Source organism: Cyanidioschyzon merolae, chromosome 1, assembly GCF_000091205.1.
Source record: "Cyanidioschyzon merolae strain 10D DNA, chromosome 1, complete genome".
Lineage (NCBI taxonomy): Eukaryota > Rhodophyta > Bangiophyceae > Cyanidiales > Cyanidiaceae > Cyanidioschyzon > Cyanidioschyzon merolae.
Window position 1 is genome coordinate 289518 of NC_010127.1, and position 14641 is coordinate 304158.

Below are 14641 nucleotides of genomic sequence, written 5' to 3' on the forward strand. Positions count from 1 at the left end.
ATGACGCCACACGACAGCCGGCGGAACACCACTGCGTGCAGCCGCCGCACGTGAATACTGTAAATTCCGAAGTGGAACTGTCTTTGTTTCTCTGCATATCGATCATTATCTCCCAGTTTGTGTCTCCAGAGTCGATTCAGTGATTCTGCAGCATCGATAAACTACGGCGAGCGCTTTTCGCGGATGCAGCGGCGCACCAGACCCGCTGCTGGGCGCTTGAATTCCGAACGCAGGCGCGCATTGGCGGCACGCACACACGCACGTAGACACGTTTCTTCCTCCGTGCGTGTCGACTGCAACACGCACGCTCTTTGTTACCTGATTAGGAACTGTTTCAAGAGTACGCATCAAAAAAAGAGACTGCACCAGGTCTAATGTTCAAGTAGACGGCTTGGGTTTCTATGCCGCTTGTGCCGGAGTTTCGAGTGATTTTCAGGTGCTCGAGCGCCGTGCGAACTATGGAGGAACTTCGTGCATACCTCCGCGAGCGCAGACACGCTGAACTCTTTGGGTTTCTGAATCGCCACGCTGGTGTAGATGATGCTGGTAATCTTGTAACGGTGGATGCTGGTGGCGCCTCCCGCAGCACTGGTGGGTGCGCGGGTACGTTCCCTGAGGCGCTTCGAGAACCGGACTCAAAAACTACTGCTCGAGGGGGCGCGCTCCAAGCAGAATCTTCTGGACAATTACTTAACCTTGATTCAGAAATGAAAAATAGGGAATTGGAGTCGCAGCGCTTCCAGAACAGTCTATCCGCTGCTGGTACGCTTCCACCCGATGGTGGAGTCTCGAGCCCGAAAGCCCGCAGCGTGTCGGAGCGCCCAGCAGCGAGACTGGTGCGAGATCCAGCACAGCCGTATCGCGGAGCTTCCCAGCATGGCGCGCATGGTGTTAAGAACATTCCCGAAAGTTTGGACCCGAGCCAGCCTGACGATAACGAGCTCTGGCTCGTGTCGGAGCTCGGGGCGTCCAGTAACGACGAGCGAACAGTTCGTAGTCACGACAGTGTATCTGAGGTGCCGGACCCGCCCGCAGCAAAGAGCAGGCCGGATGAAGGGGCGTTCTCGATGAACCTGAGACCTGGAAGCCAAACACACATGAAAGCGCTGCGAGCCTCCGACGTAGAATGGGTCTGTGAGCGCCGTTCCTTGAAAAGAGGTCCCATTGCAGGGAGCGATTCCGGCGATTTGGTGATGAATTATGATGGGACAAGAGAGCATGAGGCGAGCAATGCGACAGTTGCGTTCCCTGAGAGTACTCATGGTGGAACGAGATCTCCTGTATCGGGCACCAGCTCAGACGAGGATATATTTGAATCCATCCTCGGGGAAAATCGGCAGTACACGTTCTCTGTTCCAAAGCGTGCTCGCATTCGGTGCATGGAATTGCCGGATATGGATGAAATCCTTAGTTCGTTACGGGAGGCGGAGCCTGTGAGCGCTAAGTGTGAGACAGACCAACGGGAACGAAGCGAGGCGAGCGTGTGCTCGGGAACAAGTCACTGTGGCTCACCCAAAGCAGCAGTTTCGCCAATCGACGGACATAGAAACGTTGTCAAGCCCCTAGGAGATTCTACCAAATCAAATGTGCTGCCCGCTGAAATAGATTTGCGGGATCAATTGCCAAATAGTGGAGCGGTTCCTGCGACGCCGCATGCACCGACAACATTTGGAGGCCGCACGTCCTTTGTCTCACCGTATGTTGCGCCCAAACAACAGCATCCTCAAAGGACAGCAAGTCCAGAAAGTGCATCGATGCGGTCACCAGGGAAGGCCGCACTGCCAGAGACAAAGCACTCGAGCACTCGAGTGATTCCGCATGCTACGCGTCATGGTGAATCGCCAAGCAGCCCGGTGGTGGTGTGCGACACCTCGTCAACGCTTCCCCGTGAGTTGAATGAGTCCAGTGGAACAATCGCATCTACTGATCATCGCCGAGAGGGTCCAGGATCAGATCGGCCCAGTGCTCCTGAAAAGATGCGTTCTGAGCCTTCTGCTCTTCTTCTGAAAAAGCGGCAGGTTGCCTTAGAGCGGCTTATGCGATTGGAAGACGAATTTCTCGAGACCATCGATGCAGAACAAGCTGAACGGCTGCACACGCTCATCGAAAAAACGAAATCAGCCATACAGCATATTGATCGATGTCTCGGGAATGACGTTGCTACGAAGAAAGCAGCAAGCTGCATACCGAATCCTGACGTAGATTCACAATCCCAGCGAATGGCGAGCTTAGCGAACGCTGCGGCGCTCTCGGCCAGCGGTGCTCGCCCGAGCGGAACACATGACGCAGAAAACGCGTCTCCCGCGAATCCCGCAAACAGCTCATCTGGCGAGAGTGCGTTTCGTTGCAGCGCCTCCACTAAGGACGTCGTCACGTTAACGGGACTGCGAAGCGAGCGCTACGGCTCCATGGCAGGTGCATCAGGAGCAGCGCCAGCTTGTGTCGGCAAGATTGGTGAGACCTCAGATCGTGCTGTCGACGCAGCCGAGGTTCACATGGCCATGACTGACCATTACCATGAAGAACAGCCCGTATCCAGACTTTACGACAAATCAAGTGTACCTGTAATCGAAGGCAGCACGGGGGCGCCCGCTGTCCCGGTCCAAATGACAACATCAGACGCAGTGGATCTCGATGAGGTCTTCGAAGCGGCCTGTGCTCAAGCTTCTGCCGAATTTGCTGGTGATAACTATCCGTGGTCAGCACAGCTGCATCACAACAACCGTGTTCAGTTCGGTAATCAGGGATTTCGTGCCAATCAGAAAGAGGCAATCAATGCGGCCATGTGTGGGCGCGACGTTTTCGTCCTGATGCCCACAGGGGGCGGCAAGTCTCTCGTCTATCAGCTGGCCGCGACGCTCACGGGACCAGCGGGCTGCGGTGTTACTGTCGTGGTCTCGCCTCTGAAATCGCTTATCATGGATCAAGTGATGCGTTTGCAGGCGCTGCGTATTCCATGCGGTGCCCTGTGCGGCGCGACCTCGGAAACGGAATCTCGAGAGCTTATGCGTGATCTTCGCAGCTTGCATCCAAAGACTCGGATTCTTTACGTGACTCCCGAGAAAATAAGTCTTTCGGAGGCGTTTCGGTCCATACTCGATTGGCTTGCCTCTCGAAAACTTCTCGCTCGATTCGTGATCGATGAGGCGCACTGCGTGAGTCAGTGGGGCCACGACTTCCGCCCCGACTACAAGCGGCTTAGTCTCTGCAAGCAACGTTATCCGTCCGTCCCGCTGATGGCTCTGACGGCCACAGCGACAAGAGAGGTGCGAGAAGATGTCAAAGTGCAGCTAGGCATCCCACGCTGCGTTACTTTCAAACAGAGTTTCAATCGGCCGAATATTTCGTACGAGGTTTATCTCAAGGGGCCTCGTTCCAAGACTGTGGAATGGATCGCCGAGTTCATCCAAAATGAAATGCCGCGCGGTGCTTCAGGCATTATCTACTGTTTTAGTAAGCAAGAGTGTGAGGATGTAGCGAAAGCATTGCGACGCCAGTTTCGCATCGCAGCGGAGCACTACCACGCTGGTCTCACGGACGAGAGTCGCATTGCGGTCCAGCAACGTTGGATGAGGCGGGCCACGCAGGTCATTGTCGCCACCATTGCCTTTGGCATGGGCATCGATAAGCCGGATGTGCGCTTTGTCATTCACTACACCATGCCAAAGAATGTTGAGGGCTTCTATCAGGAAAGCGGGCGCGCTGGGCGCGACGGTCAGCCCGCCCGCTCTATTGTACTCTTCTCTCATGCGGATCAGCGGCGGCTGATCGGCATGATCGACAAGAACTCGAACGGTCTCACGAGAGCGGCGCTATCGCTTCAGAAAGACGCTGTCAAGAGAATGGCGGCCTGGTGTCTCGACGACGTCAGTTGCCGGCGCGTGACAGTGTTGGCTCACTTTGGCGAACGCTTCGATCGTCGAGCGTGCAGTCCGCCGTGCGATAACTGTCGGAACCAGGCTCCCTGTCAAATGGAAGACTGGACGGCTACGGCCCGCGGTGCGTACCAACTGGCGCAATGGATGCAGGACGTGCGGCGGATAACGCCAACTTCGGCCAGGATCGCCTCTGGTCTGCGAGGTTTCGAATCCTTTCGTACTACCGTAGGCGCTTCACCGGACGTGGATATACCGGGTTTCGGGAGCGCCCCGCCTGGTGCCAACGACAATGACATCTTTCGTCTACTCGCGGAGATGGAGCGACTGCACATTCTCCATGAAGAGGTCTACCACAACGAAGTGCACGGTGGCGTCTGCGGTTGTTTGCGTCCAGTACCGGGGAGCCAGTCTCCGATTGTGCACGATTTACTATACGGTAACGAACGGCGTATTTATCTGCTTGTTCGACGGGGCAAGCACGGCCTTCAGGCGATCCGGCTGCGTTCAGAGATGGTGCGCGCTACTTCAGGACGCAAGCGGGGCGTCGCATCTGCAACAGGTGCCACCGATGCCTTCCCAGAAGACACCAATGATTCGGTATCGATCGGGAACACCACCAAGTCGCACGCAGAATCAGTTCGAAATCGTCTTCTGGAGCTCCGCCGAAGCTGGTGTAAGCAGCACAAGGGCCTGCGGGCAGACTCAGCCCTTTCGACAACAGAGATCGACAGCATTGTGCGTATAGCACCAAAGAGTTTGACAGAACTTGCAGCTCTACGGCGCCGTTCTCGTAATCCCGATCGCCAGGTCCCCGATGCCCTCGTTTGGCAAGCCATTCATGGCGACCAAAGCGACTCTGCTGTGATATCTGGCGACGGCATGTTGCCTCGCGACGCGCTGCCTGGCGCATCGAGTCGACATGCGCACCCAACTGCGAGTGCCAGCGCTCCCGGAGTACTGTTATCCGACGAGGATTCCATAGATTCCGGTGATGATGTAACAGTTGTTGGTGCTCGCTCTGCGTCCATCGACAGTCCAGCGAAGTCGGCGACGTGCATCCATCGGAAGAACGGGCAGCGTTCAACAGGGCGCCGCCAGAGTCATCGCACTGGTCACGCCCCGAAGGCGGCGCTGGCGCAGCGTACGGGGAAACGTCCCGCACGGGTCAATGAACGAGGACCCAGGTTGTCTCGGAGCCAGGAGTCGTGCCCCGTGGGCCGGTTTCAGCGCAGTGGCGGCCCCAGTCGCAGAAAGCCAAGTCGCACAGAGGCGCTCGCATCCAGCGACTACGGCAGTGCCGCCCCGTGGACTGGGAACGAGGCCATGCCCCTGTGAGGTGCCAGTAGCTGTCCCTGCTCGGCGTACCGCGGTACGCCGATCCTCATCACCAGGCCTTTACAGTCGCTCGAAATGCAGGGTGCCTGGCGGGTGAGGCAGGTGCCTCGCAGCAACGTACCAGTTTGGTTGGCTTTTGTCGTGAGCCCGCCGAGGGACTGGGCTTGAGCGCTTAACCGACCGCAGGTGATGGCGTTGCGGACGCAGCGCAGCTGTGAAACCCGTACGCCACTGTAAACGCTACACCGTATCCGTGTCCCCGGAAAACACTTGTGTGGTGTCTCTCGACCTGTGAGGCGTCCTCCAGCGGAACCGTGTTCTCAAACGGTTCGGCGTTGCGCATGGCGAACACGCTAGTGTCGCTCCAGTGGATGCAGCTGCGCGACAACGCGCTTCCAGAGCCGTTCGCGAAGCGTTACCCCCGTTTTTTATGAATGTGCAGTTTTCGTCTCACGAATAGACATGGGCAGCGAACTGAGAGCTTTCACGATATTCCGGCTTTCCGCTAGAGAGTTTCCTCGGAAACCTGCAGATAAATAATGCACCATCGAAACACCTTTCTTGAATCAGGGATCGTTTACACCCGTCAAGTTCCCCGATCGTGCACCAGCATTCACCAGCCAGGCAGCAGAGCATCCTCCAATCCCGAAGCAGACCTCCGAGTTCCAAGATTGCCACTGCCACAACCGCCCCCCAGACTCGTATTCGAAGTCCATGGTCTGTTCATATGATCACTTGAGCGCCAACTGGCAGTGACGCGCACCCTTTTTCATGTCCGTAGCTCTGCACCAAACACATCACGGAAATAGAGTTGCTGCTGTATGCAATCTTCGAGGGCATGCTCTCAACGCATCTACGGCGGCGGATGTGCGTGTCGAATCGCCCGAGTGGACACGCAGGCGATCGTTCAGCGCTGTGACTGCCGAGCCCCGGTGCTCGCAATGACGAACAGCGCGTACAGTCGGGCATTCTAGTGTATGTCTCGATGTGCTGTGAAACGAACAGCACACCATTCCGCACAGGGCTTACCATCGTCGATTCTGGAGTTCGTGCAAACGCTCCGCGACACCAATGAATCATGGAATCCCGCGCCGGGCGTGCAGCAGGCGGCACGCATGGCTGCAGCGCTGCCCGCAACCGGCGATGCCGCTGATCGCGCCTCGAGGCAGCGGTGGCAGATCGCGCGAGCCGCCCGCCCTGCACAAACGTCGCCGCTCTGGCTGGCGCACGGGCCACTGGCGATAAACAATGCGAATTTTGCCGGCGACTAGAACTCCTGGTGTGTAGCGGCTGCGTTCGGTCCGCCCAGCTATCGCCGGAAACAGTGTTGAACATGACTCGAGGAAGGGTGACTCTTGAACTTTTGAAGGATGAGAAAGCGAGAAATACGACTTTTTCGAAGCGGAAGAACGGATTATTTAAAAAAGTTCTGGAGCTGAGCGTGCTCTGCGACTGTGAGATCGGCATTGTGATTTTTAACCACAACGGGAAGCTAGTGGAGTACAGCAGCAAAGGTGAAGATAGTCTTGTTGACTTGATTAGACGATGGGGAGCGTACACAGGCACCGTTGAGTCGAAAAGCAACCTCACGGCACTGCAGCCTGCAGCTGGGCGCTACGAGCAGCTGTGTCCCCGCTGGAACGTGCACCCGGTGCGTTCGGAGGTCGAACCTGCTCGCGTCGCTCGGAGCGAGGGTTCCCCACGAGCGCCTAGACTCAGGCCTCGTTATTCTTCGAAAAATAATGACGTGGTCAGCGCCGGTGAACCAGGCAACCAACCAGATTCACGTTCTTCGACACAGGACGTGCTTGTACCTAGTATGGCGAACGATGACCAGTTTGTTGAGTGTGAGTCTCTTAGAAAGATGTGTGCCGAGGCAGATATGATGCAGGACCTGCGGCGTCAGTATGAACGATATCGGGAACGGATCCTGCGTTGGTCGGGCAAGCGCCGGCGTGGTGCGCAGTCGACCGAGCACACCACATGTAGCGGTAAACGCTGCCATATCGAGAGCGGGGACGATGACTCGTCGAGGTTCCCGTCTGCAGACCTGGTCGATTTGCTGAAAAGTGAAGATACCCGGCCTTCGGGGGCAGCAACGGAGGAAACTGGATCCCCAGCTTCCCGGAAGAAGCGCTTTCGGCCAGAGGCGCTGTCGATCGAGGTGGATCCGCTGGGTATGGCCTTCAGCGGCGCGAATAATGAGAAACAATCGACTGGCACCTGGGATCAGACCGCTCTTCGACCGGGTTTCTTCGCGTCCGACGAGACTTTACGCAACCAGACGCCATCGGTAACGTTTCCAGAAGCAAGCACCAGCGGCAGAGGACCGGTTCTTGAGGCACCGTTCTCCGGCCAATTGTATCCTTCGGCGGGCGTTGGGAGCCAGCTTTCACCGCGGCTCTCGTACCGCTCGCTTGTGTCGTCATATCCAATTCTGGTTCCATCACCTGCAGGATTGCCTTCTACAACAGGCTTGGGCGTCCCTGGTGTGATGATACCCACACCAACTGGAGCCAGTACGAGGCATGTGCCTGGTTGCCCTCAGGGAGGCGCAGGCACTGGCGCCGCCACAGCCACCGGAACAGAAACCGGAGGACCGCCATCCCATCCGCGTACGCAGCCGGCGATGTTGAGTCCAACAGCGCTCATTTTCGAGCAAATGGGACTCGCTACTCCACGGGAGTCAGCCTCTTGGGGCGGCTACAATGGGACCTGGTTTTCGTTTGTTGGTACTGGTTCTACTCCGCGGATGGGCGCTTATATGGAGCGCGCCACTGGAACAGGAAATCAGAGCACCTCTCCGTCGCAACCATTCTCGGCATCCAACGATGCGGAAAAGAATGCTCTCGATAGCCCGGCTGGGACGTAGCACGCCCACATCGATGCAGCGTTGGATGGTGCTGTGTCTCTAACCGGGGCAAAGTGCGCCAGCGATGAGGCCGCTTCTCTGTGCTCGGAACTCAGTATCCAGGGCTGCGACCCGGACGCGACGCCGTCTCACGCCACGAACTTGTTTCATTGATTTATGGAGCTCTGCAGCTCCGCTTTTGGACGTGTAGCGTGCAGGGGTCTCTCTCTGCAAGCCACTTTGAACCTTTTGCTTGCATTGGAAAGAATTTCCGAACGGATCGATGCATATGATCGTTCGATGGGATGATTAAGGCGCCTCAGGTGAATCCAGTGGAAGCCTGGTGCAGTGATTGCGTGGGAGGAGCCGACGCCCCCCGCTCCCCGCAGCCTCGCATATCCGCTGAATTCAATGCTTCTTTGCCCGATGTCAAGAAGATTGACCTGGGCTCTAATGCTTACCTCTGAGACCAAGCGCCTGCGCGACTGTGTGCCTGTGCATGAATGCATGCGTACCCCCAGTGCAGAAATGTCAGGCACCGAACCTTGCTCCAGTGGCAAGGCCTATGCCTTTTTTGGGGCACCCGATTGTCCCAGGGCAATGACCGAGATGAAGGCGAGTGCCCAAGTGAGCATCCTCGTCATCGCATGAAGTCGCTGAACACTTGCTCAGTGGGAGATTGTGCTCGCGTCCGTCTTCTATGCCGCTTACACTCGTGTACGAATGGAATGGGACAGGTGCCCGATCAAGGCCGTATACGCGGTAAAGATTTGGTCTCTTTCCGTTGCCATCAACACCAGCGTTTCCGGGGGGGTTTCCTGTGACTCGTTTCGTCTGCTCCCTCGTACCTCGGGTTTTCAATGCACTGGTCGTTCCGGTCTCTCAAGCGCTATCGCTAGCAGTCAAGGATGTTGAGAGCGGCGTGAAGGTTCAGATCTCGCCGCTTCTCACTGTTATCGACACAGTTGGTATACCTGCGGTAGCTGCGATCTTCGCTTCGCATGCCGCTTTCATCTTGTCTATATACAGTCGCGGTATGCGCTTCGCAGCGGTGGCGCCTGGCCTGGTTCAGGCGCTCTGATACGTCGAGCAAGCCGCTTACTCCGCGAGCCGGCTGGTGGCTCGTGAACGCCTGCTTTATCGCTCGCTAGGCGCCCGGGACGCGTAGCGAAGAGTCCCGCTGATGCCCGCCTGCGATGCAGCGCCCGGTGGGGTACCTCTTGCGACCAGAAGCTTCTCGTGAGCGATCGCTTTCGAGCATGCACTGTTTGCTGCACAGGTAAGCGCGCGCGCTTCCATTCGGTAGAGCGTTTGTGGCACGTGGTGTTGTTCCCGGTAAGCGAAAGCCGGACTCCTAGTCTAGGCAGGGGAACAAGCCGAGATACTCCGATCCGACTACACACGCCTCGTGCGAACCGGAGACGCGCTCTCCACGGGGAACCTTCGCTGCGCTGACCCGAATCCTGGTCCAAGACTCTTTGCGCTTCGAACGCGCAAGTCACGGGATCCTCGGTCAGCATGCGCCATGCGAGGTATCATGCTGGTGTCGAATGGCAATTCGTTGAAGGGTCTAAGAATCAGAGGGCTTGCGCTTCGAGTGGAATCGATTATTAGGGAGAGGAATGCTCGGCGGACACTTGGCGTGAGCTCGTGAAAATGCCTGCAGAGGAGCGTGTCGAGTATTTTTCGGCACCAGTACAGCGGCAAGAAAGGCTGTGTCCAGTCGTTGCCTTGAAACAGGAAGAAGGGAAACGTGAGGCATGCTCTATGTGAGCGATCTACGCGCAAGCCAGTAGAAGAATCGAGGCCAATGCGCTTGTACTGTTCAATGATATTGGACGTTTGACGAACGCTTGCTCGAAAGCGCGGTGGACCATGCTGATTCAGGTACTGTGAAAAATTGCAGATGCACGGGGTCGAAAGAGGCACTCGGAAACCTCCGCCGCTAATCCTAGAAAACCGTTTGAATTTGTCGGGCGCAATTGTTGCACTCCGAATGCGGAGGCTGTACATCGGGAAGAAGATGTTTGGAAAACGTCGAAGGGCACGAACACAGCGAGCAGTTCAGTATTCCATATGATTCGTCCACAGATGTAGGGAAGTGTTGCACGTGTCGCAGAAACAGCATGCACACCGTAGCATCGCCCACGGGTCAGCGTCTTCGTCGCCCTGGCACCGAACAACCCCGGCTCTCTTGATATGACAGAGGCAACCACGAAGGCATTTCATGACCGCCATTGCCACTGCGAGCGTACCAGTTGCAACCGCGACTATGCGCGTGTGCTTCGAGCGAGTCCGTCTAGGTCACCGCCGGCACGATAGCTCTCAACGAGCTATTGTGCGGAAACCTCGTGGCAACGAGAAAAGCTCTGCCCTGAATTGTGTTTCGGCAGACACATTATTTTCCTCATTTATGTATTTTTGTCTAGTCTCAATCATTTCCAAATGCAGGAAAGTAGACAGGTAGAAGTGTCGTCACTTCCAGTGCATATCACCTGGAGGAGTTCGCTCGACGCTGCGCGAATCAGTGAATGTGCTCGAGAGCACATGACTCCTTCATGTGACCATCTGCAATGCCGAGCGTGTCTCACGAACGTGTGTCCATTCGATGCCATGCAACCCGGTGCGCCTGCACGTATTCTACATGAACCCGGCATTGCATGTTTTTCATTTTGAAATAGAAGCATCCACCTAGAAAACGAATCCTCATCTATGTCAGGAGAATAGTTCGGGAAACTAGCATTCTTTCTTATCAGCAAGCGATTTTGTCATGCTGCTTGGGATTCGGCTGGAACAAGGCACCGGCGACGACGCAGCAATGCTGCTGGAAAACGGCCACCATAAAGATTTCCGTATAAACGGGAGCTCGGAGAAGCTTGAGGGGCGCGTCTCTGCAACTGTGCGGAACCATGGGAACGGATGATAGCGATACCCTTACAAGTGACGTTCAGTATCAAAAGCCGCAATCAGCAGTGATTCCGAACGGTACAGAACCAGCTGACGCTGACACTCAACTCTCTGCCTCGTCGAAAGAGGAAGCACTATGGAGGGCGAACGTGTTACGGCCGAGCAGAGATCTGGAGCTACTGCGGAGCGCTCCTTCTGTACAGGGTCCCGACTTTAACACAGTCAATAGTGCAGATGATGTGGTGAAATCCTTTGCAACGATAGGATTCCAGGCTACTCAGTTCGCACGCGCAGTTGACGTTGTTCAACAGATGCTCCGTGACGAGCGCGGTTGTGTCATTTTTTTGGCGTACACTTCAAACCTCGTCAGTAGTGGTGTTCGTGACGTGATCCGGTACCTCGTGCAACACCGCATGGTCGACGTCCTTGTGACAACAGCAGGAGGTGTCGAGGAGGACCTCATCAAGGTTCTGGCTCCGACCCTCATCGGCGACTTTCGCTTGCCTGGGGCATTGCTGCGAGAGAACGGCCTCAACAGGATAGGCAATTTGCTTGTACCCAATGCGAATTACTGTCTTTTTGAGGACTGGCTCATGCCACTGCTTGACAAGATAGTTGATGAAAGACGAATATGGACGCCCAGCGAGTTCATCCATCGCCTCGGCCAGGAGATACAACACGAGTCGAGTATCGCCACCTGGGCTGCACGGAACGGAGTGCCGTATTTCTGCCCAGCGATTACGGATGGCTCGCTCGGTGATATGCTCTTCTACCATACATATCGGAATGAAACTCCACTCATCCTAGACGTTGTCGGCGATATCCGGAAACTGAATCGACTCGCGATTCACGCCAAATGCACGGCGATGATCATCCTCGGTGGCGGTGTCGCAAAGCACCACACCTGCAACGCAAACTTAATGCGCAACGGAGCTGACTATGCCATCTACATTAATACTGGTCAAGAATATGACGGAAGCGACAGTGGTGCCGCTCCAGACGAGGCTGTGAGCTGGGGCAAAATCCGCGGCTCCGCTGAAGCGATCAAAGTTTTCGGTGATGCATCGATATTGTTTCCGCTCCTGGTATCACAGACGTTTTGCAAGGTGCCCAGGCAACATCGACCGGACTTTGATGAAATCTCGGGGTAGTGGGCCTCGAAGGGTGTCCGTTTAGATCATGCAGGGTCAACGTGCACATCTGCGTCGCATGGGAATGCCGTGGAATGCGGCATGGATTGCGGGAACACCGGCCCTGTTCTCGCGCTTTGCACTATTCATGTCTTCGCATTGTCCTAGGAGCTACAATGCTAGGTTAGATTTTTTCGATCTTTACGAGAAAAACTCTGTCTCTGAAAGGCACGACGGCAGCATGGTTCGTGAAAGTGATGAATGCCGCAACGCAGCTCCGATTTCCAGTCTAAAGCAGAGAGACCGGTGGAATCTGGTCCTGTCCACGGTGACTTTGTGCCAGTCAGTGCATAGTATTCACATCGACGCTTTCACAAACATGAAGGGCATCATTTTTGCTCGGTCTGGGTCATACCAATGACGCATTACGGAGCGCATCGCACTCTGCGTCAGCGTCGGAGCTGTACTTGGCTGCAGCGATTGATTGCCTCGTGACTCGCCTGGACTGGCTCCTGTTGCCACATTCGGTCTCAGTGGAAGATTCTCGGAACGCCCCAGGCGTTTTGTGTGTAGTGCGAGGTCCGGTTTGCCATGCGAGAGGACGTCTCGGAAGGAGACGCCTATGCGCAGCAGCTGCCCCAGGGTGATGCCGTTCTTAAGAATACCGTTGGGAGTTCTCGACGCTGGCCCCAGCGTATTCGACTTCAAGCATCGTCAATTAGGCAGCATATGTGTGGCAGATGAGCATATACCCTGGAATGGAACTCGTTTTCAGCGACGTACGATTGCGTATGGGGAGATGAGCACAACCGGACCCAGCCTGGTCGCGATCTAGAGTGCACTCGAAGTGTTCCAGCACAGCGGTTCACCAGCATGCTTGCGTTGGATAACCAGGCGATTGGAACTGTTCGTTAAACATGATGGACCATGTGTGCTATGGGTATTACAACCGTAAAAAGCGTCTGAGTTTCGAACCGAACCGGAGCGACCGCAGCTGTCAGGATCCCGTCCAAAAGTTGGCCGGATACGGCCCAAGGGAGAGCACCCCGCTGTGCTGCACATCCCACAAGCGGACACTCTTCAAAGGGCAGTGTAACCGGTGGGTCTATGGAGACTGACCGCGGTGGCGACGCACTCAACTTTGCAACGAGTGCGTATAGTAGGCCGTCCGGCCTCTGGCTTCTTGGACCATGCTTCTGTTCCTGGGAGAGCTCTCTCTGGGAGTTGGCGCAAAGCGATAGCATCTCGTGAATAGAAGTATTTCCATGCGTTATCGCAGCAAGCGCCCGTATATCTATGGATCCTGGTTAGCGTGTTGCACTCTGTTGGGATAAAAACTTCTCATACAACATGCAGGGCAAACTCTAGTCTTGTCGGATAGGGACGGAATACTGAACTGCTCGCTGTGTTCGTGCCCTTCGACGTTTTCCAAACATCTTCTTCCCGACGTACAGCCTCCGCATTCGGAGTGCAACAATTGCGCCCGACAAATTCAAACGGATATCTAGGATTAGCGGCGGAGGTTTCCGAGTGCCTCTTTCGACCCCGTGCATCTGCAATTTTTCACAGTACCTGAATCAGCATGGTCCACCGCGCTTTCGAGCAAGCGTTCGTCAAACGTCCAATATCATTGAACAGTACAAGCGCATTGGCCTCGATTCTTCTACTGGCTTGCGCGTAGATCGCTCACATAGAGCATGCCTCACGTTTCCCTTCTTCCTGTTTCAAGGCAACGACTGGACACAGCCTTTCTTGCCGCTGTACTGGTGCCGAAAAATACTCGACACGCTCCTCTGCAGGCATTTTCACGAGCTCACGCCAAGTGTCCGCCGAGCATTCCTCTCCCTAATAATCGATTCCACTCGAAGCGCAAGCCCTCTGATTCTTAGACCCTTCAACGAATTGCCATTCGACACCAGCATGATACCTCGCATGGCGCATGCTGACCGAGGATCCCGTGACTTGCGCGTTCGAAGCGCAAAGAGTCTTGGACCAGGATTCGGGTCAGCGCAGCGAAGGTTCCCCGTGGAGAGCGCGTCTCCGGTTCGCACGAGGCGTGTGTAGTCGGATCGGAGTATCTCGGCTTGTTCCCCTGCCTAGACTAGGAGTCCGGCTTTCGCTTACCGGGAACAACACCACGTGCCACAAACGCTCTACCGAATGGAAGCGCGCGCGCTTACCTGTGCAGCAAACAGTGCATGCTCGAAAGCGATCGCTCACGAGAAGCTTCTGGTCGCAAGAGGTACCCCACCGGGCGCTGCATCGCAGGCGGGCATCAGCGGGACTCTTCGCTACGCGTCCCGGGCGCCTAGCGAGCGATAAAGCAGGCGTTCACGAGCCACCAGCCGGCTCGCGGAGTGAGCGGCTTGCTCGACGTATCAGAGCGCCTGAACCAGGCCAGGCGCCACCGCTGCGAAGCGCATACCGCGACTGTATATAGACAAGATGAAAGCGGCATGCGAAGCGAAGATCGCAGCTACCGCAGGTATACCAACTGTGTCGATAACAGTGAGAAGCGGCGAGATCTGAACCTTTACGCC

At 56.0% G+C, this 14641-nt stretch overlaps 3 protein-coding genes and 1 non-coding gene across 4 annotated transcripts, besides 2 other annotated features; 3 read left to right on the forward strand and 1 right to left on the reverse strand.

The window, feature by feature from the left end:
• Positions 1 to 401: 401 nt before the first annotated feature.
• On the forward strand, positions 402 to 5213 carry CYME_CMA093C (ATP-dependent DNA helicase RecQ; the record flags this gene model as incomplete). Its single annotated transcript, XM_005535026.1, has 1 exon — positions 402 to 5213. One exon carries the CDS (start codon positions 402 to 404, stop codon positions 5211 to 5213), a length of 4812 nt encoding a protein of 1603 aa, XP_005535083.1.
• Positions 3414 to 5556, reverse strand: CYME_CMA094T. Its single transcript, XR_002461199.1, has one exon. It is a non-coding gene; the product is annotated as a hypothetical transcript (transcript).
• A 990-nt stretch (positions 5557 to 6546) lies between these two features.
• On the forward strand, positions 6547 to 8085 carry CYME_CMA095C (similar to MADS box transcription enhancer factor; the record flags this gene model as incomplete). Its single annotated transcript, XM_005535027.1, has 1 exon — positions 6547 to 8085. One exon carries the CDS (start codon positions 6547 to 6549, stop codon positions 8083 to 8085), a length of 1539 nt encoding a protein of 512 aa, XP_005535084.1.
• Positions 7504 to 9517: a sequence feature (possible transcribed region).
• Positions 8883 to 10918: a sequence feature (possible transcribed region).
• A 55-nt stretch (positions 10919 to 10973) lies between these two features.
• On the forward strand, positions 10974 to 12122 carry CYME_CMA098C (deoxyhypusine synthase; the record flags this gene model as incomplete). The annotated part of the gene is made up of 1 exon (XM_005535028.1): positions 10974 to 12122. One exon carries the CDS (start codon positions 10974 to 10976, stop codon positions 12120 to 12122), a length of 1149 nt encoding a protein of 382 aa, XP_005535085.1.
• Positions 12123 to 14641: the final 2519 nt, after the last annotated feature.